At 49.1% G+C, this 25890-nt stretch overlaps 2 protein-coding genes across 6 annotated transcripts in view; one reads left to right on the forward strand and one right to left on the reverse strand.

Moving 5' to 3' along the window:
• Window positions 1-25890, reverse strand: part of LOC127052774 (zinc finger protein 501-like) — a 128481-nt gene that overhangs the window by 74184 nt on the left and 28407 nt on the right. The gene's annotated exons all lie outside the window — the stretch shown is intronic.
• LOC127052750 (integrin alpha-M-like) overlaps window positions 5176-25890 on the forward strand; it is a 28839-nt gene continuing 8124 nt past the window's right edge. Inside the window, exons 1-13 of the mRNA XM_050956698.1 lie at window positions 5176-5219; window positions 13776-13890; window positions 14027-14130; window positions 15139-15203; window positions 15818-15932; window positions 16381-16511; window positions 16765-16910; window positions 17359-17512; window positions 19004-19139; window positions 21415-21563; window positions 23025-23165; window positions 23466-23672; window positions 23864-23994. Of these exons, the coding sequence (XP_050812655.1) occupies window positions 5183-5219; window positions 13776-13890; window positions 14027-14130; window positions 15139-15203; window positions 15818-15932; window positions 16381-16511; window positions 16765-16910; window positions 17359-17512; window positions 19004-19139; window positions 21415-21563; window positions 23025-23165; window positions 23466-23672; window positions 23864-23994 (1631 nt within the window). The 5' untranslated portion in view covers window positions 5176-5182. The remainder of the gene's footprint in view (window positions 5220-13775; window positions 13891-14026; window positions 14131-15138; window positions 15204-15817; window positions 15933-16380; window positions 16512-16764; window positions 16911-17358; window positions 17513-19003; window positions 19140-21414; window positions 21564-23024; window positions 23166-23465; window positions 23673-23863; window positions 23995-25890) is intronic.

Below are 25890 nucleotides of genomic sequence, written 5' to 3' on the forward strand. Positions count from 1 at the left end.
TCTGCAGCTTGAGGTCTTCAAACCACAATTTGAAGACTTCAATAACTCGGACATAGGTTAGGGGTTTGTTATAGAAGTGGATGGGTAGGGTTCTGTGGCCTGCTTTGTGCAGGAGGTCAGACTAGATGATCATATTGGTCCCTTCTGACCCTAAAGTCTATGAGTCTATCCAAGGGGTTTGAGTAAAGGTTAGAGTTTTCAGGGGTGGACGGTGAAGGTAAAGGTGAAAGAGGCAGCCGGTTGTGATAATAAACCAAATGTTGGGTAAAGCAGGTTGGCGGTGATATGGGGGCGCAAGGAAAAGAGTTTTGGGACAAGGACTGCGGCGGGGCAGGCACAGATCTGCTCTGTATGCAGTGCAACGAGCGCCTGCATTGAGTCTGCTTGGCCCTCAATAATGCTTAGGAGCCGCTCCGCGGTTTCTTGCCGGTGATCCGCATTTTCCTGGCGAACTCTCCTTTCGTTCTCCCACCACTCCTGTAATCTTTAATTTTCAGCAAGGCACTGCTGCATGACTTCATGCAGATGGTCCTCCTTGCTTCTTCGCGACCACTTCCTGAGGCTATGCAGCTGTTTGGCCGTTGATAACAAGAAGGACTGGTATCTCAAGGTTGCATCTGTGAGGCCAAAATGCAACATTTTACAGAGGCAGCATTGTTAATGCTAGACAGAGCAATGATTCGGCCGATCTTAAAGACAAGCACAGTTCACACAACAGCACAAACTGCCTGTCCCAAGGTGAGCGCACATAGCCCACAAGAGCCCCGAAATGGTGAATAACCTCAGGGGCAGGGGAACAGATTGTTCCACGGCCGTATTGTCCTCTTGGATCCTGTGTCTTGGGGAGAGCCAACAGCTGCAGTGGGTCCCTATACTCAACACTGTCCCCACATTTTCCACAGGCTGGGTTCTTGCTGGAAGATATCTCGCTACTGAGGGTGACCTGGGAAGCAGGGGAAAGTCTTCTGCAAAAATGCGGCTTCCACCCTGGCACTTATGTGGCTTGCCTGTGTGCAGCAATGATCCCCCCACCTCTCATGGCACAATGTCACAGGTATGTTACCCTTACTGGGACAGGAGCACAGTAATTCTGCCAAGGAACCTGCATAAGCGGAGTGCCCAGCTTCTTCATGAGACCTTTGATGAGATCACTGATGCCGATTACTGTGAAGTTGGAAAGTAAATCAACACCCTATTCTGCACTGAGGCATGCACACAGCCAAGCCTTCTTTCTGCAACCCTTCTTGCCCCAACAACCCACACCCAACAACTCCCTTCACAAAATCAAAGCCGCTTACCAGGCGACTCCTCTGCTGTTTGCTCTTCCCCAAGCATCAGAAGCTGTGATTGGCAAGCTGTCTCCGGGCTTGAAAACAGCTCCTGGCTGCATGCATCTGTGGATGCCAGGCCGTCCTCTGGTTCTGGGCCCCTTTCCTCCTCAGCACCCTCGCTCCCGCTTTCTTCCTCCTGCCTTGTTGCACTCTGGGCTGCCATGTCTTCTGAAGTGCTCTTCTGGTGCTCTTCAGAGTGGAAGTGTGGTCGCCCCCAAGTATCACGTCCAGCTCTTTGTAGAACCAGCAGGTAGTGGGGGCAGCACCGAAATGGTGGTTTGCCTTTCGCACCTTGTGGTAGGCGTTCCACAGCTCCTTCACTTTAACCCTGCACTGCACTGTGTCCCGGTCATGGCCCCTTTCGGTCATAGCCCTTGATAGGTATCATAATTCCTACGGCTGGAGCACAGCTGGGATTGGACAGCCTCCTCTCCCCAAACGCTGATGAGGTCCAGCACTTTGGCATTGCTCCACGCTGGGGATGTCCTGGCGCATGTAGGCAGGATCACCTGGAAAGATGCACTGAGACCACTCCATGGAAGGGAACTTTCAAAATTCCCAGAGAATTTAAAGGTCGGGCGTGACACTGCACTCCATATGCTTTATGAAAATATGCTTATGAATGTGAATATGATGAACTGGAATAGGCTTTATGCAAAAGGTCAGTAGAAATCTTGTAATCTACTGTGTTCATCCTATTTGTTTGCATGTATTATTTCTATGTCTGGAGTTAGGGAAATAAGATATAAATTTGTATCACTGTTGTAGTCACACCAGGTGAGGGCCATCAATGGGGCATGAGGAACTTGATGGCTCGCATTGACTAGGAGAATTGATGGTAAATGGTTTATTTACCTGCAAGCCTTCCTGTGTACCTTGGGGCCAACCAGGAGGAATGGACACTAGAGGTCTCAGAGACATGTGACCATATCACATGATACTGGAATCCATCTTAATCCTTGTACTTTTCCATGGATGAGGCAGGGGTGGGGACAAGCACAGATAAAAGGTTCCTGCCTTGTGCCAAAGATATAAAAGGGGGTGGAGCAGGACAAAGGGGGCAGCCAGTCATGAGGAAACTCCTGTTTACCACCTGAGATGTCTGCTGGAACTAACAAGGTCTGTACTAGGGGAAAGGATCGGGCCCAGACTAGGAAGGAGTCTAGTGTGTGAAAGAAGCTTATTGAAACATCTTTGAGGGAGAGATTTTATCTGTAATCAGTTTCTTAATGTATTAGGCTTGGACTTGCGTGTTTTTGCTTTATTTTGCTTTGTGACTTACTTTGTTCTGTCTGTTATTACTTGAAACCACTTAAACCCTACTTTTTATACTTAATAAAATCACTTTTGTTTATTAATGAACCCAGAGTAAGTGATTAATACCTGGGGGAGCAAACAGCTGTGCATATCTCTCTATCAGTGTAATAGAGGGCGGATAATTAACGCATTTACCCTGTATAAGATTTATACCGAGTAAAACAGTTTTATTTGGGGTTTGGATCCCATCGGGAGCTGGGTGTCTGGGTGCTGGAGACAAGTAATATGCTGAGCAGTTTTCAGTGAAGTCTAAAGCTTTGGGGGTGTGACCCAGACCCTGGGTCATAGATTCATAGACTCTAGGACTGGAAGGGACCTCGAGAGGTCATTGAGTCCAGTCCCCTGCCCTCATGGCAGGACCAAATACTGTCTAGACCATCCCTGATAGACAGTTATCTAACCTACTCTTAAATATCTCCAGAGATGGAGATTCCACAACCTCCCTAGGCAATTTATTCCAGTGTTTAACTACCCTGACAGTTAGGAACTTTTTCCTAATGTCCAACCTAAATCTCCCTTGCTGCAGTTTAAGCCGTTGCTTCTTGTTCTATCATTAGAGGCTAAGGTGAACAAGTTTTCTCCCTCCTTCTGATGACACCCTTTTAGATACCTGAAAACTGCTATCATGTCCCCTCTCAGTCTTCTCTTTTCCAAACTAAATAAACCCACTTCTTTCAGCCTTCCTTCATAGGTCATGTTCTCAAGACCTTTAATCATTCTTGTTGCTCGTCTCTGGACCCTCTCCAATTTCTCCACATCTTTCTTGAAATGCCGTGCCCTGAACTGGACACAATACTCCAGTTGAGGCCTAACCAGCGCAGAGTAGAGCGGAAGAATAACTTCTCGTGTCTTGTTTACAACACACCTGTTAATGCATCCCAGAATCACGTTTGCTTTTTTTGCAACAGTATCACACTGTTGATTCATATTTAGCTTGTGGTCCACTATGACCCCTAGATCTCTTTCTGCCATACTCCTTCCTAGACAGTCTCTTCCCATTCTGTATGTGTGAAACGGATTGTTTCTTCCTAAGTGGAGCACTTTGCATTTGTCTTTATTGAACTTCATCCAGTTTACCTCAGACCATTTCTCCAATTTGTCCAGATCATTTTGAATTTTGACCCTGTCCTCCAAAGCAGTTGCAATCCCTCCCGGCTTGGTATCGTCTGCAAACTTAATAAGCGTACTTTCTATGCCAACATCTAAGTCGTTGATGAAGATATTGAACAGAGCCCGTCCCAAAACAGACCCCTGCGGAACTCCACTTGTTATACCTTTCCAACAGGATTGGGAGCCATTAATAACTACTCTCTGAGTATGGTTATCCAGCCAGTTATGCACACTCCTGTGTTGAGCAGGCTAGTGTGTCTGGCTCAACAAGGCACAGTTCTGGAAATCCCAAGCTGCCAGGAGAAACGGGCTCAGAGGTAATTTCAGCACATCAGGTGACAGTCCCAAGGGGATTGTTGTGACCAAACCCGTCACAGCGAGTCTGATGGTTGGTCACCTGAGGGCAGGGCAGTAGAGTTCAAACTGATGACCAGAGTGGCTAGAATAGGCATTGTGGGACACACCCCGGAGGTCGATCAGAGCGTAGTAATAGACCAGGGCGTCCACACTGGCACCGCAGTGATTAGCCTGGGGCCAGCAAGCTCTATGCCTCTCATGGAGGTGGATTACCAGGGGCACTCCAGCCGCGGGGTCCAGGCGCTCTAAGTGCCAGTGTGGACACCTTAGGAGTTATGGCATCCAGGGCTGATATAATACACTCCAACTTGCCGGTGTAAACAAGGCCTAGATCCCCTCCAGAGGAAGACTCGCCAGGCTGCAGCAGCCATAAAACAGTCACAGGAGGAGGTGGATGGGTGGATATTAAGACCCAATGGTGCCCCAAATTTTCAGGTGCCCTGCCCTATGCAGCTGCATATTCTGCATGTGACCTAGGATGGTTCTGAGTTCGTGAGAGTGTCTATTTAGCTGTGTGCATGTCTCACTGCAGTTGTGTTTGTAGTTCTGTATCTTTTGTCTGTCTCAGTGTAGCTGTGTGTCTCTGTGTCTCTGTCCAGTTGTCTGTCTGTCTGGTTGCATGTGTGTTTGTTTCAGGATAGGTGTGTGCACAGTATTTTCCCAAGATTTGAAACTAGAGGGGTGTTTGAATTTACAAAAGGTGGGGGGGGGAGGGTGGAAAATGACTAGCTGACCACTAGCATGGAGGGGGAGGGAGATGAGGCAGTTCAGAGTGTGTGTGTTTGGTCATTTTGTTTGTTTTTCATCCGTCTCCACACAGCTGTATGTGTGTATCTGACCAGTTGGGTGTTTCAGTGTAGTTGACTTTTTCCTTCCATCTTCTCCATTCTGTTCCCGCCCTATAACACCCTGAGTCCCCGCCTCCATCCCTGGCAGTGTTTCTGTCTTTTCAGGTATCACTTCTCTTTCCTCTGCACTCTGCTGCCTCCTCTCCAGGCAGTGCCCTTGAACTTCACACGTCTTACCAGAGCATCCCTGCTCCATAGACACCCCTCACCAAGCACAGGATGGACCCCCTGCCTCTGCTCCTCTACCTGTGTGCAGGTAAGTGCCAGCCAGAGGGACTGGGAAAAGCTGGGCTCCTCCACATGGGTACCCAGCGAGTACCCCTCTGGCAGCGGAATGGGAGAAGCTGGATGTTCAGGATTCCTGGGTCCTTTCCTTGGCTGGCTCTGGGAGAGGAGTGGGGTTAGTGGGTTACAGCAGGAGGCCTGTGCACCAGGACTTGTGGGTTCTCTCCTCAGTTCTGGGAGGGCAATGGGACTCTAGTGTCTTGTGAGGGGGAGAACTGGTAATCAGGACTCCTGGGATCAGTTCCCTCTCTGTTCTATTCCCTCCAGACTCTACGGGATGGGAGTGGGTCACAGGTGCGGCTCCCCTTCTCTGTGGGGCATGTGTGCTCAATAGGATGCAGGGAGGCGAGGAGAGTCCATCAGGCGTGAAATGGATGCAGCTTTGCAACTGCTCAATCCTTGTGTAAAATCATAGTCACTTCCCCCTGCTTCAAAGTGACATCTCTTCTGTCTGTGAAGCCTGGACCCATCAGGGAATGGAGGGGGGCAGACTTTGGGGTGGCTGAAGATGAGGGGAATGGGCTGGGAAGGGGGAACAGACTGGGAGATGGGGCTTGAAAAGAGAATGAAGGGAAGAATGGAGGAGGCCACCTCAGCTCCTCCCCCACTCGCAGCTCCTTTGTCCCCAGGCCCCATGCACCCAGCCCCATTTTGCCCCGTATCTTCTCCTCCTATAGCTCTGGAGGGTCTTTACCACCTCCCCAGCCTGGAGGGGGCAGGTCCAAGGCCTGGGCTTGCAGGGATGGAGAGGGAAAAAGGGAGAACTCTGCATTAGATGAGTTGACTACACTGTGTGTTAGGGATTCACTTTTGCCACTGATTGGCTGTTTGATGTTTCTTGTGTGACATAAGTTTGGTGGGTCTCAGCTCTGGTTCCCACAACACAAGCTTACCAGGCCATCCTACACTAATTGATAGACTCAGCAGAGAGACCAAGAACTGCCTGGGCCAAGTTGCTCCTGGTGCAATGCTGTGGCCAATCCTTGGAGGCATAGGCAGGGGAACCTCAGGTAGGAGCAGAGAGGTTATTTTACCTCTGTATTTGGTCCTGGTGCGACCACTGCTGGACTCCTGTGTCCAGTTCTGGAGCCCACAGTGCAAGAAGGATGTTGATAAACTTGAGAGGGTTCAGAGAACAGCCATGAGAATGATTGAAACATTAGAAAACCTCCCTGATAGGTTCAAAGAGCTCAATCAACCACTATTTAGATGAATGAAGTGAAGACTAATGAGTGCTTATCTCAGTCTGGGGAACAAATGTTTGATGATGGACTCTTCAGTCTAGCAGACAAAGGTCTAACACAATGCAATGCCTTGGAAGTTGAAGCTAGACAAATTTAGACTGGAAATAAGGTGTAACATTTTTAACAGCGAGAGTAATTAGTGACTGCAACAATTTACCGAGGGTCATAATGGATTCCCTTGCTGGGATATAATATGTAATATGATAAATGTTATGGGGCCTAGTGTGGCTGTTGTGTGTTTGAAACCTGAGTGCATGAGCTGCATTTTGGCAATCAAAGCAAAAAGTTAAAGATCAAGTGGTCAAAACCTATTTGTACAAAACAAAGAATCAGCAGATAAGGAAATTACCCCAGCAGGACTGTTATAAAAATGTATAAGAATTGGTGGAAATGATGCATCTTGGATCATGGGAGCCTGCCCAGGGCTATCTCTTCAGAACAGAGGGTGAAGGCCAAAGACAACAGACCAAGACTAATGACATCACAAAGTGAATTATATCTAAATCTGCTCAATTTAAAAAAAAAAATTCCAGTCCACAATGGTCAAATATTAAAATTTAAAAAAAACAACACCCCAAAAACTAACAGTCCACCAGTGGTATAATGATTTTAAAAATGGTCTTCCAAGCTTTACAGTTTTTCCAAATGTAATGTTACATCCTATGGTTATACTATGTGTATTAATAATTTTATTTACCTTTATTATGTTATGTTTATACTGCCAAATAAAAAAGCAAAAAAAAGTTCTAAGGCAAATAATATAGAAAATTTAATTGCTTGCAAAATTATAAAGTAATATAATAATTAATGGTATTAATAATGTACCAAAAGGGGGAATATTGGGATATAAAAAATCTGTATATCTATGTAATATGTTATAGGCCATGAAGTCTAGCGTGGCTGTTGTGTGTTTGAAACCTCAGTCCATGATTTGCATTTTAGCAACCAAAGCAAGAACTTAAAGGTCGAGTGGTCAAAACCTATTTGTACCAAACAACTTTGTTATGTCCTTGGAAAAAATGAATAATCTACAGATAAGGAAATAACACCAGTGGAACTGCTATAAAAATGTATAAGAATTTTAAAAATGGCCTGCCTTGGCTCATGGCAGCCTGCCCAAAATTGTCTCTTTAAAACAAAGGCAAAGGGCCAAAACAACAAAACCAAAAAACGAACAACGTCACAAAGTTAAATTTTAATAAAAGCTTCACACATTTGCAATTTATCTTCTTTCAATAATCCAAAGCCCTGTTTATATCTGGTGTGGTACTTGTAAACTCCCCGCACCTTGTAACTAAACTAAACCCCAACTAACCATCAAAACGTCTAACTACTGGGCTCCAGTATAGTATGTTTGGGGTATAAATGTAACGTAAATAAGATTCATTTTGTAAACCATAAAAAGTATTTGAAGTATTATATACTAACACTGTATCCAGTAGCTGCCTGCTCCCCCATCCAGTAAAAAGGCCCCTGTTGAGGGTCTAACACTCTGTCACTGGAAATTTTAAATCAAGACTGGATCTTTTTCTAAATGTTCCAGTCTGGGTCAAACAGGCATTAATTCAGAGAAGCTCTCTGGCTTGTGTTACATAGGAAGTAAGACTAGATGCTCAAAGCGGTTCCTTCTGGCGTTATGGTCTGTAATTCTATGAAGGTTGATCTGCCCCTGCTATCCTACAGAAAGTGTTCCCTGCCACCTCCTATGAATCCGAGTCAGCAAGAGATAAATCAAGGGCTTCATTCACCAGTGTAAATCCGTTCCTGATAGTTAGTCTTCATGTGGGAGTTTCTGCTGCCGTGCAAATGAATGTGTGGTGTGATTCACATAAAATGGCCCCCAAGGACTAGACAAAAGGGAAGCTTGAATGAGCTGGGAGTCAGGACTCCTGGGCTCTGTCCCCAGCTCTGAGAGGGTATGGGGTCTGGTGCTCAGTTTCAGAAAGGTTTGGGAATGAATTGGCTGAGGCTACAGCTAGGGATGGGAGTTCACAGAGGGCATTGCAGGCTATTAACATCGGGTAGTGAGGATATTACATATCTACACATTCCAAGCTGACATGCTCACAAGAGGACATGAAGGACGCTTGGACATGGAGAAATGTAAGTGCAGAGCCGGAGAGATACGGTATTGGCCACAAGTGAACAATGAGAGAGAGAAAAATTGTTAAAATGTGTGAAACAGGCCCCCGGTGCCAACCTAAATAGAGTAAAAGAGGCTACATTGATAAGAAATGACCAGTTCAGGGCATGGTCTAAAGTTAGCGTGGCTCTATTTTCATACACAGGTGAGGAGCATGTTTTGACACTGGATTATAATTCTCATTCTCTGGAGGTTGTTTTATTAGAAAATACCACATCAAAACACATTATAATGCACATGAAATCCATATTTTGCTGGCATGGAATCCCTGAAGTTATTTGGCTCTGGGATGCAGACACTTCTGGGGTGGGGCATAGGAGCTGTTGGTACAGCGATTCACTCACCCAGCACTGAGATGTGGCCCTTTGTTGGGTCTCTTTGGTAGGGCATGGGGCTGTGTATGACTCTCCTTCTCCGTGCGGCATGTGTGCTTGGTAGGATGTGGCTGGGGATGGGGTAGGTGGGCAGGATGTGAATGTGGTTGACACAGTCCTGCTATAAAGCCATCACAGGTTCCTCTGCTTCAGAGTCACGTCTGCTCTGTCTGTGAGGCTAGGACCTCGCAGGGCATGGGGGAGGGCAGACTTTGTGGTGGTTGAGAATAAGAATGACAGACTTGGGGCTTTGAGGCGCACTGGGAGACGAGGCCTCAGAAGGGAAGATTGGGGGAGCCTGCCCTTGCTCTCCCAGCACCCCCTTTTGTCCAGCCAGCCCCCCAATTTTCCAACCCCGCCCTCCAGCCCCACAATTCTGCACCCCACCTTGCCCCACATTTGCTCCTCCTGCAAATCTGGAGGGTCTTTACTGCCTCCAAGCCTAAAGGGGGCAGCTCCAAGCAAGGCACTCTGCTTCCCAGGTCCGGGTTTGCAGGGATGGAGCAGGCAGGGGGAGAGGAGAACAGAACCACCCTGAGACATTATTACACTCGCTACTTCTCTCCCACAATTACTCTTGGCCTTGCTTGCCTACTGCAGAAGCCCTGATTGGCTGCCTTTCTCCAGGAGGTGGGGGATGTGGGGAAGGACAGCCAGTCGGGGAGGATTTCCTCACTCACCCACTTCTCCCAGCCAGTCCCACGGGGGGAGCTTTGCATAGTAGCTACCCTGTGTGTTCAGGGTTCAGTGTAGCCAGACACTGGCTGTTTGGTGTTTTGTGAGTGACATGAGTTTGGAGAGTGTCAGCTCCGGCTCCTGGGACACAAACTTACCAAGGTGATGCTGTGACCACAAGGGCTAATGCGATCTCTGTATGCATGATCAGGGGACCCTCGAGTAGGAGCAGAGCTGTTATTTTACTTCTGTATACGGCCTTGGTGCAACCCCTGCTGCAAAAGTGAGTCCAGTTCTGGTGCCCACAATTCACAAAGGATGTCGATAAATTGGAGAGGGGTCAGAGAAATGCCATGAGACTAACGAAAGGATTGGAAAACCTGCTTCATAGTGATAGCCTCAAGGAGCTCAGTCTAGTTAAGGGAAGGCTAAGGGCTGACTTAATCCCAGTCTGAGTAGCTATGAGGAGGACAAATATTTAATATTGGTCTCTTTAATCTAGCAGATAAAGGTCTAACATGATTGAATGGCTGAAAGTTGACACTAGACAAACTAAGGAAATATTTACAATAGCGATCTTACAGCAGCACAGCTCTACTGATGCAGCTGTGCCAATGTAAGATCACTTGTTTCGCTGCTCTATGCTGATGGGCGAGAGTTCTCCTGTCAACATAATTAAACAATTTCAATGAGCGGCGGTAACTATGTCTGTGGGAGAAGGTCTGCCGCCATCGCGTTCTGCACATTACCACTGGTGCTGGTGAAACAAGTCAGATATTAGGAATGGCAATATACAAAAACCTGTAGGAGAACACTTCAATCTCCCTGGACACACAATAGCAGATTTAAAGGTAGCCATCCTGCAGCAAAAAAACTTCAGGACCAGACTTCAAAGAGAAACTGCTCAGCTTCAGTTCATTTCCAAATTTGACACCATCAGCTCAGGATTAAACAAAGACTGTGAATGGCTTGCCAACTACAAAAGCAGTTTCTCCTCCCTTGGTGTTCACACCTCAGCTGCTAGAAGAGGGCTTCATCCTCCCTGATTGAACTAACCTCGATATCTCTAGACTGATTCTTGCTTGCATATTTATACCTGCTTCTGGAAATTTCCACTACATGCATCTGACAAAGCGAGTATTCACCCACGAAAGCACAATACATCCGTTAGTCTATAAGGTGCCACAGGACTCTTTGTCTCTTCATCACTGGACATTTTAAATCAATACTGGACATTTTTCTGGAAGATCTGCTCTGGTTCAATCAGGAATAAATGCAGGGGAAGTTCTCCGGCTTGTGTTATGCAGGAGGTCAGACTAGATGGTCACAATGGTCCCTTCTGGCTGTAGACTTTTATTTTATTTAAAGTACATTTTGTAATGTGGTGTGACGCCACTGTGGGTTTGGCTCTGGCAGCTACAGTTTCAATCTTAACAGAGTGAAAATCACCTTTTTTACTTGCTTCAAACTGAGAGGAACACATAGAGACCAAAGGTAATGACCATCTATAATTCACCAGTACAAGGTCTAGTCTATTTTATAAGTTTTATTAAAGTTAGTTATGATTACCTGAGCATATAGAAATTCTATACAGACCTATGCACAATTTACAAATATAGTTATACTCACATCCTTGACAATAGTGTGTGGCAGAGCTCTGACCTTGCCCCGTAGGTCCTGCTCTTCTAGCCTCAGTGGCTCACTGTGACCCTCCACATAGCCCTTCTCTCTCTAGGGCCAGGGTTGCTGTAACCAGAGCAGGCCCTTTTCATCATAGGTCAGCAAGGAGGTTCGTGAGAGAACTCCCACAGTCTCTGTTGTCCCTGGGAGCTTATTGCAGAACAGTTTAGCCTCCTGTCCTGACAGGGGCCTGACTTCCCCTCCCAGGAGATGTTCCTGTAGTGGTGCGTTGGGGGGAACCCAGGCCCAGCCTCTACTCCAGGTTCCAGCCCAGAGACCCTAATGGTAGTAGCTGTTGGCAGCCAATCTTTCACTGCTAGAGTTGCTACATTTCCCTTGGCCACTTCCCCACAGCTCTCCTGCTTCTCCCTTCTTCACCCTTACCTTAGGGCTCCTTTAACGATGGTCTGAGGGAGTCTTCAGTAACCAGCCCTTCAGTCGCACTTCCTCTCCTCTGGCTCCCTGGCTCTCCTCTGCCTGACTGGAGTGAGCCCTTTTTATAGTATCAGTGGGGCCTTAATTAGAGTCAGGAGATCACATTAGCTTACTGGCCTCACCTGACTCTTTGCAGGTTAATTAGAGTCAGGTGTTCTCATTAACCTGGAGCAGCCCCCGCTCTGGTCAGTCAGGAACAGAAAACTGTTAATCCAGTGACTAGTATTTCTGCCTTCTGCTATTCTGCTGTACCCAACTGCCCTGGGTCTATCACAAGTGTTAGGGTCTGATGGTCTCTCATGGCTTGATCATCAGTAGAGGGATGGTTCCTGATGGAGTCTCCCAGAGGGAGCTCAGTTTTCCCATTCTGGACATCCTCTTTTTATACTGTGATTCTGGCTACACCTACATTTTGTGTGTGTCCATAAAAGTGTCCCCCCTCTTTTGCCCTATTGGTCTGTCTCCCCTGAAAACTTAATGGACTCCAATTTTCTATAGGCTGTGTAAGTTCCCTTTATTCTCATTAGCATTGACGCACAGGCTGTATCCCATGGTTAAGACACATGTCTGAGACAGATGCGCCTTTATGGTATTTTTATGATCTAATATTAATCTTCTGGGTAATTTTGCACAATATTATCATTTGATACCTCTTTTCCCATAGTTTTAGGGCATCGAGTTATTTTTCAGTCATTTATGTCATCATTTCTTGTCTCCAAGCCTAAAATAGCTAAGCTAAAATCTTGCAGGCTTTAACCTGTGGGTTCTTGCATTCCAGCTTGCCTTAGTTATCTCTAGTATTTGGTTCAGTATTTAGAGGAACTATCTTATACTTTTATAATCCTACTGATTAACTCTAGTTAACATACAATGAATATATATGATATAACAAAATCATAACGTCACACAATAAGTGAATAATAACTAAAATCACTGGCTACATGGCCATAGGGTCTGTCAGTCTATGAAGACTGATCTGTCCCTTGTGTCCATACAGGAAGTGCATCAGCTATGGATCAGCATCAGGAAAGTGGATGGAGATAAATCTAGGACTTTCTTCACCAGCGCTGAATCCACTCACGGTTAAGGCCCTGCCAAATTCACAGTCATTAAAAACATGTCCCAGACTGTGAAATCTGGTCTTTTATGTGCTTGTACCTAATCCTATACAAATGTCATGGGGGAGACCAGCATTTCTCAAAGTGGGGGTTCTGACCCAAAAGGGTGTTGCAGGGGAGTCACAGGGTTATTTTAGGGAGGGTCACAGTAGTGCTACCCTTACTTCTGTGCTGCCTTCAGAGCTGGGTAGCCAGAGAGGAACGGCTGCTGGCCAGGTGCCGAGCTCTGAAGGCAGCACCACTGCTAGCAGCAGCAAAGGAGTAAGGGTACCAGTGCCACAGCCCCGCCCCCACAACCTTTCAACCCCCCACCCCCACAATTTTTGCTTGAGGACCCCTACAATTACAACACTTTGAAATTCAGATTTAAAGAACTGAAATCATGAAATTTACAATTTTAAAAATCCTGTGACTGTGAAATTGACCAAAATGGACTTTGAATTTGGTAGCGCTCTACTCATGATATTTATATTTAAATGAAAGTCTCTGGCACCACGCAAATTAATGCATGGAGTGATTTATATAAAATAACCCTTGAGGGCTAGAGAGCCAGGAGCCAGTGGTGAGGAGCGGGGAGTCAGGACGCCTGGGTTCTATCCCTGGCTTTGGGAAAGGAGTGGGATTTGGTGGGTTAGAGTTGCAGGCTGGAATTCAGTCCCATAGCCACAGCCACTGGCCTGGTCTTCATCTAGGGTGACCAGTTGTCCTGATTTTATAGGGACAGTCCCAATTTTTGGGTCTTTTTCTTATATAGGATCCTATTACCCCTCACTCCCTGTCCTGATTTTTCACACTTGCTGTCTGGTCACCCTATCTTCATCAGGGAAGCTCTAACTGGTGACTGTTTAACCCCTGCAGTGCTGGCACTGAGCCGTGGATTCAGCGTGGATGTGGAGGGACCCATCACCTTCCAGGAGGCAGCTGAGGGGTTTGGGCAGAGCATGTTGCAGTTCAGGAGTGCCAGTGATGGGGGGTAAGGGCCAAACATGGGACCCCACATGACTTGTGCCCAGTGCTGAGGGGCATGTCTGGCTGGGCTTCCTCCCCTGGGCCTCAGTCCCCTGGGTGTGTGGGGCAACCTCTAAGCCCGCCATACTTTTTCCCTACAGGCTGATCATCGGAGCACCACTGCAGACAGGAAACGTGAATGAAACCGGCAAAGTCTACAAGTGCGACCCGGGCTCCAGACGCTGCCAGGAGATCCCCATCCAGAGTAGGGGCACCCTGTCCTGTGGGGTGCAGCAATAGGATTCGGGTGGGAGCCAGGATTCTTGGGTTCTGTCATCCAGGGCCAGCTCTAGTTTTTTTGCTGCCCCAAGCAAAAAAAAATTTAGCTGCCCCCCACCCTAGCCCTGGGATCTCACCCCCCAACCAGTGCCCTCCCCCACCCACACCCCCTGCCTCCCCAGCCCTGGGCTCCCCCCACCAATGCTGACTCTGCCCACTCCCCCCTTGCCTCCAGCTGGTCTGGTGCTGGCAGGGTCGGGGTAAGCAGTGGGCCTCCTGAGTCGCGCCTCAGCCCAGGGTCCCTCCAGCTGGGGCTCCGACCTCTAGGACCCAGGAGGGCAGAGCCGGGGGACGGTCCCAGCAGGAGGCTGAGTCCTCGAGGCAGGGCAGCCCCAGAGGGAGGGGAGCCCTGGAGAGCGGGACAAGGCCCCTGCATGGCCGCACCCTGCCCTCTATGACCCCGCTGCTGCTTCTGGCTGCCCTGCCACAGTCTCTGGGTGGCTCAGGCCGCTTTGCCCAGCCCCAGCTGTGGCACTGGGGGTGTGGTCGCCCTGCGGCACCTGCAGACGGCTCTGTGTGCCCCGCAGGGTGGCCCCTAGCCTGAGTGTCCCCCACTCGGAGCCTGCTCGGCCCAGCCATAAGGTGCAGGCGCTGCTCCCCCGTGGTGCGAACCGCAGCGGCCCCAGGGCACCCCCCGCTCATGACGCGCTGCTGCTGCCAGGGCCGGCTCTAGGCTTTTGCCACCCAAAGCACAAAAAAAAAAGACGGCTGGAATGCTGCCCCTGAAAATGTGCTGCCCCAAGCACATGCTTGGTTTGCTGGTGCCTAGAGCCGGCCCTGCTGTCACCAGCTCTGAGAGGGAAGGGTGGGTCTAGTGGGTTAGAGCGGGGGGGGGGGAGGGGGCTGGGAACCAGGAATACCCATTTCTGTGCTCACCTCTGGAAGTGGAGTAGAGTTTATTTGTTCAACCTGGTTTGCATCTCTCCCCTGTCAGCGTCCCCGAATGCCATGGACACATCCCTCAGTTTGTCTCTGGCTGCCCAAGGCTCCCAGTTCCAGGTAGGTACCACACCCAGGGGAGATGGGTGCTGGGATTGGGGTCCAATGTTTTCTCCCTCATCATTCCAGGTAACAGCTCCCCCCCGCCTCAAATCCCACTACTCATGGATGGTAGTAACTGGGTGGTGTCAGTGTGGCTGGAGCAATGGTGCAGAGAAGACAATTGGGTGACATCCCCAGAACTACACGATAACTGTGCGAGGCCTGTTGGTAACTCCTGTAACTGGAGGGGCAGCACAAGGCTGGAGGGGTGTTGTAACTGGCTTGTTGCCATGGTGACAGTGACTGTGCATGGACATAGCAGGGAGCATGGCAAGCAGGTGACATTGCCATGGCAACAAGGTGACATTGCCATGGCAACAGTGACTGGACACTGCTATTGCAGGGAATGCGGTAAGCAGGTGATGCCCCCCTGTGACTCTCCTGTATCCTCTCGGAGTTAGGTGCTGGGACCTGAGGTTCTGAGGTCCTGTCTGCCTCAAGAGGGCCCCTCTGGCAGGACCTTTCCCTTCATGTCCATGGCAGGGGAGGGATCAGGCCCCAGGCTCTCTTCCCCACCCTCAATGCTCTGTTCAGAGGGGCACCTACTGACCCCATGCCTTCTCATGGCCCAGGCATGCAGCCCCATGATGCATCAGGACTGTGGGGAGAATTCGTACATCAGTTACCACTGCATCCCTCTGCAGCAGAGCTTCTCGCAACTCCAGCGCATCCCGGACACCCAGCCAAGTGAGGGATGACACAGTAGTGTGGGGGGGCCCTTACAACCTAGGTTCACGGGTGGGTACATGGACCATGGGGATGAGGAGTGGAGATGGGTCTAGAGGGGCCCAGGGTCTGACAGGGGGTGGGATACCAGGCTAGGTGGGCCCATTGGTTTAATTCAGGATGTTAGTAGGAGCTGGGAGTCAGACCACCTGGGTTCTGTCCCAGCTCTGAGAGGGAGGTGGGGTGTCTTTTTTCCATTCCAGTGCATGTCATGCTCTACTTTCAGGACCCCTCCGTGGCAGGGATGGGATGATATTACAACAGAGGGGCTGAGGGGTCTGATCGGGGTGGCCAGAAAGGGGCAGGATACCAGGTTAGATGCGCCCATTGTTCTGGTCTAGCTCTTTCTGATGGGTTTCCCACGTTTGTGGAGTGGAGTCAGGATATACTTCATTTCTGTCCCCATCAGAGTGCCCCAAACATGTCACAGACATAGCGCTCCTCATCGACGGCTCGGGGAGCATCACACCTGTGGACTTTAGAAAGATGAAGCGGTTTGTCTCTGAGATCATGAAGCGTTTCCGCAGCACCGACACGCAGGTAACGGGCACGGGCTGAACCCTGACTACTTACCCTGCCCCTTGCAGTCAGTGCTGACCCCAATGCCCCAGTGCAGCACTAGGGGGCACTGTGCTGCAGAGATCAGCAATGGATTTTGCATCCAAAACCAGGAAAAAATTGCTGCAGAACCAGCTACGTTTCGACAGCCTGCCCCAGCCGTTAACAGTCTGATACCTGCTTTTCTGAAATTCCACCCCTGGGTTTTTTTCTCTCTTCTCCCCATCTCCTGCAGTTTGCCCTCATGCAGTACTCGAACAGATTTACAGAGCACTTCGACTTCTCACAGCATAGGAGGAGTCGCAACCCCGATCGCCTTGTCCAAGGGATTGAGCAGCTCACAGGAGGAACGTACACGGCCAGCGCCATCCGGAAAGTGGTGTAGGTGTTGCCTTTGTCGCCGTGCTGACTCCACAGGGAATGGGCTGCAAGGACATGGGAGCTAAGGGACAGGGACTCAGGACCCCTGGGTTCTATCCCTAGCTGTGGGAGGGGACTGGGTACTAGCGGTTAGAGCAGGGGGCTGGGCATCAGGACTCTTGGGCTCTGTGCCCAACTCTGGAAGGGGAGTGGGCCCTAGTAGGTTAGAGCAAAGAGGGAGATGCTGGGAACAAGGACTCCAGGGATCTATTGCCAGCTCTGAGCTTCTGAGCAAGTCACATGCCTCAGTTTCCTCATTGGTAAAATGAAGGCAATGACAGTGGCCTCCTTTGTCAAGGACTTTGAGATTTGCAATGCCAAAGCAGTGAATGTTGTTATGTATCAACAACACATAGGTGTTGTTATGTATCAATAACCCTCCCATGCATTCCCCAACCCACTTTTCCAGGCAGGAGCTGTTCACCTCTGGGAAAGGTGCTCGGGATGAAGCCACCAAGATTCTCATGGTGATCACAGATGGGGTGAAATCTGGAGACCCACTTTCTTATTCAGACGTCATACCTGAAGCTGAGAGAGCTGGAATCATCCGCTACTCCATTGGGGTGAGCTGCAGCTGTGCGGAGAGCTAGTATGGATCTGAGCCCATGTCCAAGGACGGGGGATGGGGAGGGGGTTCCCATCACATAAGAACTGACCCTGGGTTGTAACTGGACCAACATTTGACATTATAGGAGAGCTGGAGCTCCTCTGTTGTTCAGGTTGAGCGGCACTGTCTAGTAAAAGGTTGGATTTTCTGACTGCCCTATAGTCCCTGTGCTCACTCAGATTGTCCTAAATTTGGTTTGCCAAATGGGATGCAGATTAAGATCAGTGGTCTAAATTCTGGGTGATTTGCACAAGGGGTTTCTGAGATACAGACCCCCAGTTAAATAGCAAAGTCACCTAGTTCTTATAAAGCCTTTTTTGCACACTCCTGGGGCTCAAACAGCAGCTCTGATCCTTCCCAAACTGCTCTCAGTCACTTGACATTTATCTCCGTTAAACTGCTGAGCCAAAGAGATTGAAATGGGCATCAGCAGCAAGACAAAGGGCAAGTTTACACGACACACTTATGTCGAATTCAGTTATGTCGTCACACAGCCACCGCGGGAATTAAATCGGTTTTTCATGTCCACATTTCTCTACTTCTGTTGGCGGTGCGCGTCCTCACCAAGGGATCTTGTACCATTTTAACGGTCAGTGCGGGGCATTGTGAGGCACTGACCACTGAAGCCTGATGGTCCAGGGCCAAAAACTGGAGCCTCAGGCTACGTAAGCCACATAGTGACTATATGGATACTGCATCGACTTAACTATATTGACCTAAAAGCAATGCCTCTTGCGGAAGTGGAGTTATAAAGTCAGTGTAATAGGTGAGTTACATGGGTGGGAGCTACATTTTAGTGTAGCCGCTTACAGAGATAGGTCGATGTAAGCTGCCTTTCATCAACAAACTCGGGTTTAGAGACGTAGATTCCCAGGCCAGAAGGGATTTTTGTGATGATCTAGTCTGAGCTCCCGTGTGGCACAGTCCAGAGAACTGACCTCAAATAATCCCTGCTGGAACCAGAGCAGATCTCTTAGAAAACCAGCCAGTCTTGAGTTAAAAATTGCCAAGGATGGAGAATCCACCGTGGTCCTTGGTGAGCTGCTCCAATGGTTAATTCCCCTCATGGTTAAACCTGACACCTTCTTTCCAATCTGAATGGGTGTAAATTCTGCTTCCAGCCATTGGATCTTGTTAGACCTTTGTCTATGGCTTATGTGGGGCCCAGCGATCAGGAAGTGCCTTCACACCACCGCTGAACCGATGGCACACAACCCACCTGGCCTAGCACAGACTTGAGGCCTGTATCCTCAAAACACAGTGACACTTGTGCCAAGATGTTTCAGCGCCCCACCCCCCACTCACTGGAGCAGCCCAGGGTGCTGGCTGAGCCGTGCCTATCGAGGGCCCAGCAGGGCTCAGGATGGGTGGCTATGTGCCCAGGGCTCTTGGCTGTGATTGATGCTGATGCCCTTGTCTCCACTGTACCTCTCTCTGTTCCGTGAAGGTCAGCAAGGGAGGCCTTCAGGAGCTCCAGGAGATCGCCTCTGAGCCCACCAGGAAGCATATCTTTAGGGTGGACAATTTCAATACCCTCGAGTGCATCGAGACCCAGCTGCAGGACAAGATCATCATCTTGGAAGGTAACAGAGCTGGGGCAGGGGCCGCGGTGGCCCTGGGGCTCTAGAAATGGGTTTTCAAGGTCGAGATGGCCGGCAAATTGGGCTGAATTAGTAGGATCACTGGCAGCAGATTGAGGGAAGTCATTATTCCCCTCTGTTTGGCACTAGTGAGGCCACATCTGGAGTATTGCGTCCATTTTTGGGAGCCCTGCTACAGAAAGGATGTAGGTAAATTGGAAAGAGTCCAGCAAAGGTCAACAAAAATGATTAGGGACCTGGGGAACATGACTTATGAGGAAAGACTGAGGAAACTGGATTTATTTACTCTGCAGAAGAGACTAGTGAGGGGGAATTTTATAGAGGCCTTCAACTACCTGAAGGGGGGTTCCAAGGAGGATGGAGTTCAGCTGTTCTCCATGGTAGCAGATGACAGAACAAGGAGCAATGGTCTCAAGTTGCAGTGGGAGAGGTTTAGGTTGGATATTAGGAAACACTATTTCACTAGGAGGGTGGGGAACCACTGGACTGGGTTACCTAGGGAGGTGGTGGAATCTCCACCATAGAATCAGAGAATATGAGGGTTGGAAGGGACCTCAGGAGGTCATCTAGTCCAATCCCCTGCTCAAAGCAGGACCAATCCCCAGACACATTTTTACCCCAGTTCCCTAAATGGCCCCCTCAAGGATTGAACTCACAAGCTTGGGTTTAGCAGGCCAATGCTATCCCCATCCTTAGAGGTTTGTAAGGTCCAGCTTGACAAAGCCCTGGCTGGGATGATTTAGTTGGTGCTGGTCCTGCTTTGAGCAGGGAGTTGGACTAGATGACCTCCTGAGGTCTCTTCCAACCCTAATCTTCTATGATTCTGTGGGACAGGGAGATGCTGGGAATCCAGAGCTGGGAGTGGTGGGAGCCTATGATTGGTCCGGTGGGATATACCTATATGGGAGCGGTGGGAAGCTGAGTTTCAACAACATACCCACAACCTCTGGGGACATGAATGATGCTTACCTTGGTAAAAACAAGCCCAAAGATTTCCCCTTACCTATTTAAACAGCCCCGGCTCCTCACCCCAGAGGTGGCTGCATCTTAGTTCTGGTGAAGGGATCTCTGTTTCACATTGTTTGTGACACCCCGACACCCCAATATTCACCACTGTCATGTAATTAGGATATGTTTTGTACAAAATATGCCTTGTGAGAGATTATTCTAAAAGTCTTGATCTGCTGAACATTAATCTCATTGGATTGTGTGTGTTATCATTCTGTGTGAAGCTACGAAGTTTGGCTACGTATGTGTTACTGAAACTTGTGGTGAGGTTCACAACACCCACAAACAGCCTTTCAGGTACAATGGTAAAAAGTCCACACAGTGTTCACGGCTTATTGAGTAAATGCACATAAGCACACGGATTACCCCAGGAAGTAGGTACAATACAAACCTCTCAGAGATAGCACTGCACAATGGGAACTGTTTGGTCCAGGTCACAGCAAAAGAGCTTTACAGCGAGTCGGAAGAAGATACAAAAAGGGGACAATGACGTCATGGGAGGCCTCACTCTCCCTACAACAACACACTTGGAAATATCTGAGGGGCAAGGACAGAACTGTGGGAAGTGATGGTCCCAGGCTAGAGGGATTTTTAGCCTGAGTAGGAAAACCTGGGAAAACCAAGGCAACTTAAGAATGTGCTGCCTGTTTATCACTCAGGGTGAGAGTCTGCTAATTTGTATCCTACCCGTCTAGCGTGTTATGCTCAGTTTGCAGGTTTTCTTTATTTATTAAGGTAATCTGCTTTGTTCTGTTTGCTTTCCCTTGTAATCACTTACAATTTACCTTTTGTACTTAATAAAGTTATTTCTTGTTTAGAGCATAACCCAGTTTGTACAATTCATACCTGGGGGTACAAGAAGCTGTGCACGTCTTTCTCCACATTGAGGGAGAGGGTGAATTTTTAGGAGCTTGCTCTGTGCAGATCTCTCTGTACAGTGTAAGACAGTATTGTTTCGAGTTTATTGCCCATAAGGGTGTGCACATGAATTCCAGATGAGTCCTCTCACATAGAATTGATTTCAGTCTGTGTCTGCTGGTGGGTGTGGCCCTACCTGTGTGTGTGTGCTGCACCACACCGGAGAGCCTAATTCAGCAAAAAAGGAAGAGGGAATCCAGGCTGGTGGAGCAGGAAAGGCTCAGTGAAACCCAGTGCATCAAGTAGCATCCCAGATGGGAGGGTCCAACCCATCACACTGTTGTACGGCTGTTTCCCATGTCACCTCCCCATGTCTCTCTTTTCCTTTGAGGTTATTCATCTCAGATCATAACAGCCAATGGACAGAGCATCTACATGGCTGGGGCCCCTCTATGCCAAAGCACCGGCAAAGTCCTCCTGTTCAGCCGAGATACCAAGGGTGGGGAATGGACACGTGGACCAGAGCTGTTGGGGGATCAGGTATGGGGAACGTTACAGGTAATGTGGATTGTGTGTGTGAGAGAAGGAGATGGCTGGAGGAAGCCTGTAAGCTTTTGACATCATGTAATATTTGTGTTTGGCTTCACCTTCAGGAACGATTCGGTCAGAGAGCCTCAGGCGGGGATAAACTTGACTGGTTTAGAGAACTGCACCGCAACTGACATTCAGCATCTCTCCAATATCCCACCTCTGTTACCTTAACTTACAGTCTAGACGGAACTCATAAGATGGATATGGACAGAGGCCCAGAGCCACCAAGGGACTTAGGCATCGTGATGCTGCACGGAGGCACCTGCCTCTGCCAGCGATCGATGAATGAGGGGAGGGGAGAGAGAGACACAGGCACTCTTCACCTACCCCACATGTTGGGTCTCATCCAATAGGCATGCTCAGAGCTGCCGAGATATTCTTAAACCAGCTGTAGGAGATGAGAGGTTTCCCATATAGCCTAGGAGTTAGAGTCCTCATCTAGGACATGGGTGACCCCTGGTTCAAATCCCAGCTTTGTCTGATTAGGAAGAAGGATTTGACCAGGTAGCTGCCCTCTCTCCAGCTGTAGGGTGGTTGTGATTTGCACATGTTCTGTGGCCCAACTGATACTTAGTTACTCAATTAAAGTGGAACAACTTTAACAGGGGAGACTGAGGGAGCCCACATCAGAATATCCCACAGCTCAGGAGTTAGAGAACTGGACTGACAAATAGCAGGTGCCTGTTCAATTCCTTCTCCTCTGACCACACCTACCGGAAGAGTTAAATGAAGCAGCACCTGTCATCCCCTAGTTTGTGGATCATGCTGGGATGTGGGGGGAGAAATAGGCACCGGGCAACTTCATGCTTATAGTTAGACAGTAAGGCACATGCCCTGCCCTTGGGACAGCAACAGAGGAGCTTCTGCTGCAAAACCTTAGGCACCAAGTCAGTTTAGGCACCTACAGGGGTCAGCAGCAGCCAGTCAGAGGTTTTGCGGATCACAGAGGCAGTAAAGTCCAGGGAGTTAAGCACATAAATACCTTTGTGGATCTGGGCTAGAGAGACTCAAGCAAGGAAATAACATTGCTAGTGATATTAACAGTGTCTGTAAAAGATCACACTACACTAACAAAGTGAATTTCTCCAAGCTTCAATTGCCTGTACATGCCACCTAAACAAAACTTCTATCAGTGGCTCAGTCAGTGATGAACCTGACTTGTGATAGCCCAACCTCTAAAAAGAATTGCACCACAGTTAGCATTCAGCATCCCCGGCCCTCCAAGATCTATCTGCCTATCTGTTCAAGAACACTTATAGTGATAGTGCCACCAGCTGCACTTTGGGAGGGTGAGTCTAAAGATGGAGTGGACCTTGGGACTGAATTCTTGTCCCCAGAGGGTGAGAAGGGTCCTAGTGGGAGAAGAAGTAGAAGGTGACTAAATTAAGGGAGTGTTATTTTCCTCTCCAGACAGGCTCATATTTCGGGAGTATACTGTGTGCTGTGGACCTCGACAGAGATGGGAACATGGACCTGATTCTAATCGGAGCCCCTATGTACCATACACCTCTGAGTGGAGGACGGGTCTATATCTGCCCGATTAACTTGCTGGTAAGAAAGAGGGGTGCAGCCATGGGGATGATGGGTGGCTGTGGGTTCTTGTTTGCTGGGACTGCTGTGATGTTGTAACAATTAGTATTGCAGTAGTGGGCATGGTGCTCCAGGAAGCAGGGTAGAGGCTCAGTAGGGGGCGCTCTTCCCTCCCAGTCAGTTCTGGCCCCAGCGCCCCAGAGTCGGGAGGGGAGACATGCATGTGCTGCAGAGAGAGGGAAAGGTGCTTGGTAGGAAGCACTCTCTGATGACACCAAGCGCTGATCCTTTCCCATGTGTCTTTTTGGATTGGGCCTGCAGGGGACGACGATGATCTGCAACAAGACACTACATGGGCAGATGGGGGAAGTGTCTGGGCGCTTTGGGGCCAGCATGTGTGAAATCGGGGACATCAGCGGGGATGGACAGACGGACGTGGCAATCGGGGCTCCCATGGAGAATGACAATCACGGGGCCTTGTACATCTTCCATGGGGAAAAGGGAGGCCTCAGTCCCCAGTACAGACAGGTGAGCCCAGCTCCTATGGGGAGGGGTCAGTACACAGCCCTGAAGGGACACCATGGGGCCCACCGCCCCCTAGTGCCCATTATACAGTATACTTACCCCATTCCTAGCCCTTATCCTCTGCTGCCCCCTAGTGCTCATTATATAGTACACTCACCCCTTCTGCATCCCTTACTGCTCTCTCTGCCCCACAGCGCATAGAGGGGTCACAGTTTCCCAGCAGGCTGCAGTACTTTGGCCAGGTTGTCAGTGGCGGGACAGATCTGACGGGGGATGGGCTGCCGGACATCGTGGTGGGGGCACAAGGGCAGGTCCTGCTGCTGAGGTGAGTTACTCTGTGTCGTTGCTCTGCTCCGCACAACAATCTCAGGCCTTGTCTACACAAGAGTATTTTCGATACAAGTTATGCCAACAATCGAAAAGTGCAATAATTTCATCACTATTCCACGTCCACACTATTGTCCTTGTGTCAGCAGAGTGCATCCACACTTGGTGCTGTAGCACTGAGAGTGAGAGCAGTGCACTGTGGGTACCTATCTCAGTGTGCTACTCACCACATTCCACAGCTAGGTGTTGTGGGAAGGCAGAGTGGATCGCAGTGCATCACAGGTGTGCAAGCAATGTCTCATGATGCAGTTCTTTCCATCCCAGCATTCCATGGGCTTTTAACTGCATTCTGTGGCATTTTTCCGTGTTTACTGTGCACCTGCCATCTCTTTCTGAAAAGATGGGTCCTGCACTGAACTCTACTGTTGTGGTCGCTGTTACGAAATGGTCATGCAGTGGATGGTCATGCAGTATATCATGAACTTCCAATATGAACAGGAACCAGAGTTGCCTGACCTGCTGTGTGCCATGGAAAGAAACAACACCAGATTACTTTTGACATTCATGGAGCAGCTGAACAGTGGACCATCGCTTTTGAGCTTGGAAAACAAGCACTGATTGGTGGGATCACATTGTTATGCAGCTCTGAGATGATGAGCAGTGGGTGAAGAACTTTCAGATGCAGAAAACCACCTTCCTGGAACTGTGTACAGAGCTCACCCCAGCCCTGTAGTGCTAGTACACCAAAATGAGAGCTGCCTTCTTGGTGGAGAAGTGCGTGGTGATTGCAGTGTGGAAGCTAGCAACCCTGGACTGCTACCAGTTGGTTGTGAATCAGTTTGAAGTCCATTGCAGGGGATGCATTAATGCACGTGTGCAGGGCCATTAATCAAATCCTGCTACAAAGAACCATGGCAATGTACATGAAATAGTGAATGGCTTTGTGGAAATGGGATTGCCTAACTATGGCAGGGTGATAGATGGAACGCATATTCCAATTTTGGCCCCAGACTATCTTCTAACAGAGTACATCAACAGAAAGGGGCACTTCTCTATGTTACTGCAGGCACTTGTAGAGCACTGTGGGTGTTTTGCTAACATCAATGTCAGGTGGTCGGAGAAGGTGCATGATGTGTGCATCTTCACTGGCCTGCACAGAAAGCTGCAAGCAGGACCTTTCTTTCCAGACCAAAAGATTCCAGTGGGGGATGTTGAAATGCCCATCGTGATCCTGGGAGACCCAGTATATCCCTTACTCCCATGGCTCATGGAGCCTTACATGGGAAACCTGGACAGCAGCAAGAAACGCTTCAACAACAGACTGAGTGGATGTGGAATGTGCCTTTGGCAGATTAAAAGTGTGCTGGCGATACCTTTAGGGAAGGTTAGATCTTAGTGAGGAAAACATTCCAATGGTCAGAGCTGCCTGTGGGGCTAAGGGTGAAAAGCTTGCCTAGGGTGGAGTGCTGAGCCAGATCACTTGGCTGCTGATTTTGAGCAGCCAGATACCATGGCTATTGGAAGGGCACAATGGGGGCTATTCAAATCAGGGAGGCTTTGAGGCAATATTTTAAGACTGAGAACCAGTAATCTGCCATGCTTCATTAAGCTCAGTTATCTGTAGTGTAGACAAGGCCGCACAGTAGCAATACATTGTGTGTGTGTCTGTATCACCTGTACTGGAGAAAGGCGCAATGATAGCTTTGGTGCAGTGCCGGCAAGTTGCATGAGCCTGTGGTGCTCGGGCTTCAGGAATATTCTGGGCCCGGGGGCCTGGCTCCAGGAAAGTTTGGATCTGAGTCCCACCTGCTGCCCCCACACACCTCCCTGGTTCCTCCCCTGCCCTTGCTCCTCTTGGCTGAGGTGGGGCTGAGAGTGGGGCAAGTGGTAGTGT

Source organism: Gopherus flavomarginatus, chromosome 5 (assembly GCF_025201925.1).
Source record: "Gopherus flavomarginatus isolate rGopFla2 chromosome 5, rGopFla2.mat.asm, whole genome shotgun sequence".
Classification (NCBI taxonomy): Eukaryota; Metazoa; Chordata; order Testudines; family Testudinidae; genus Gopherus; species Gopherus flavomarginatus.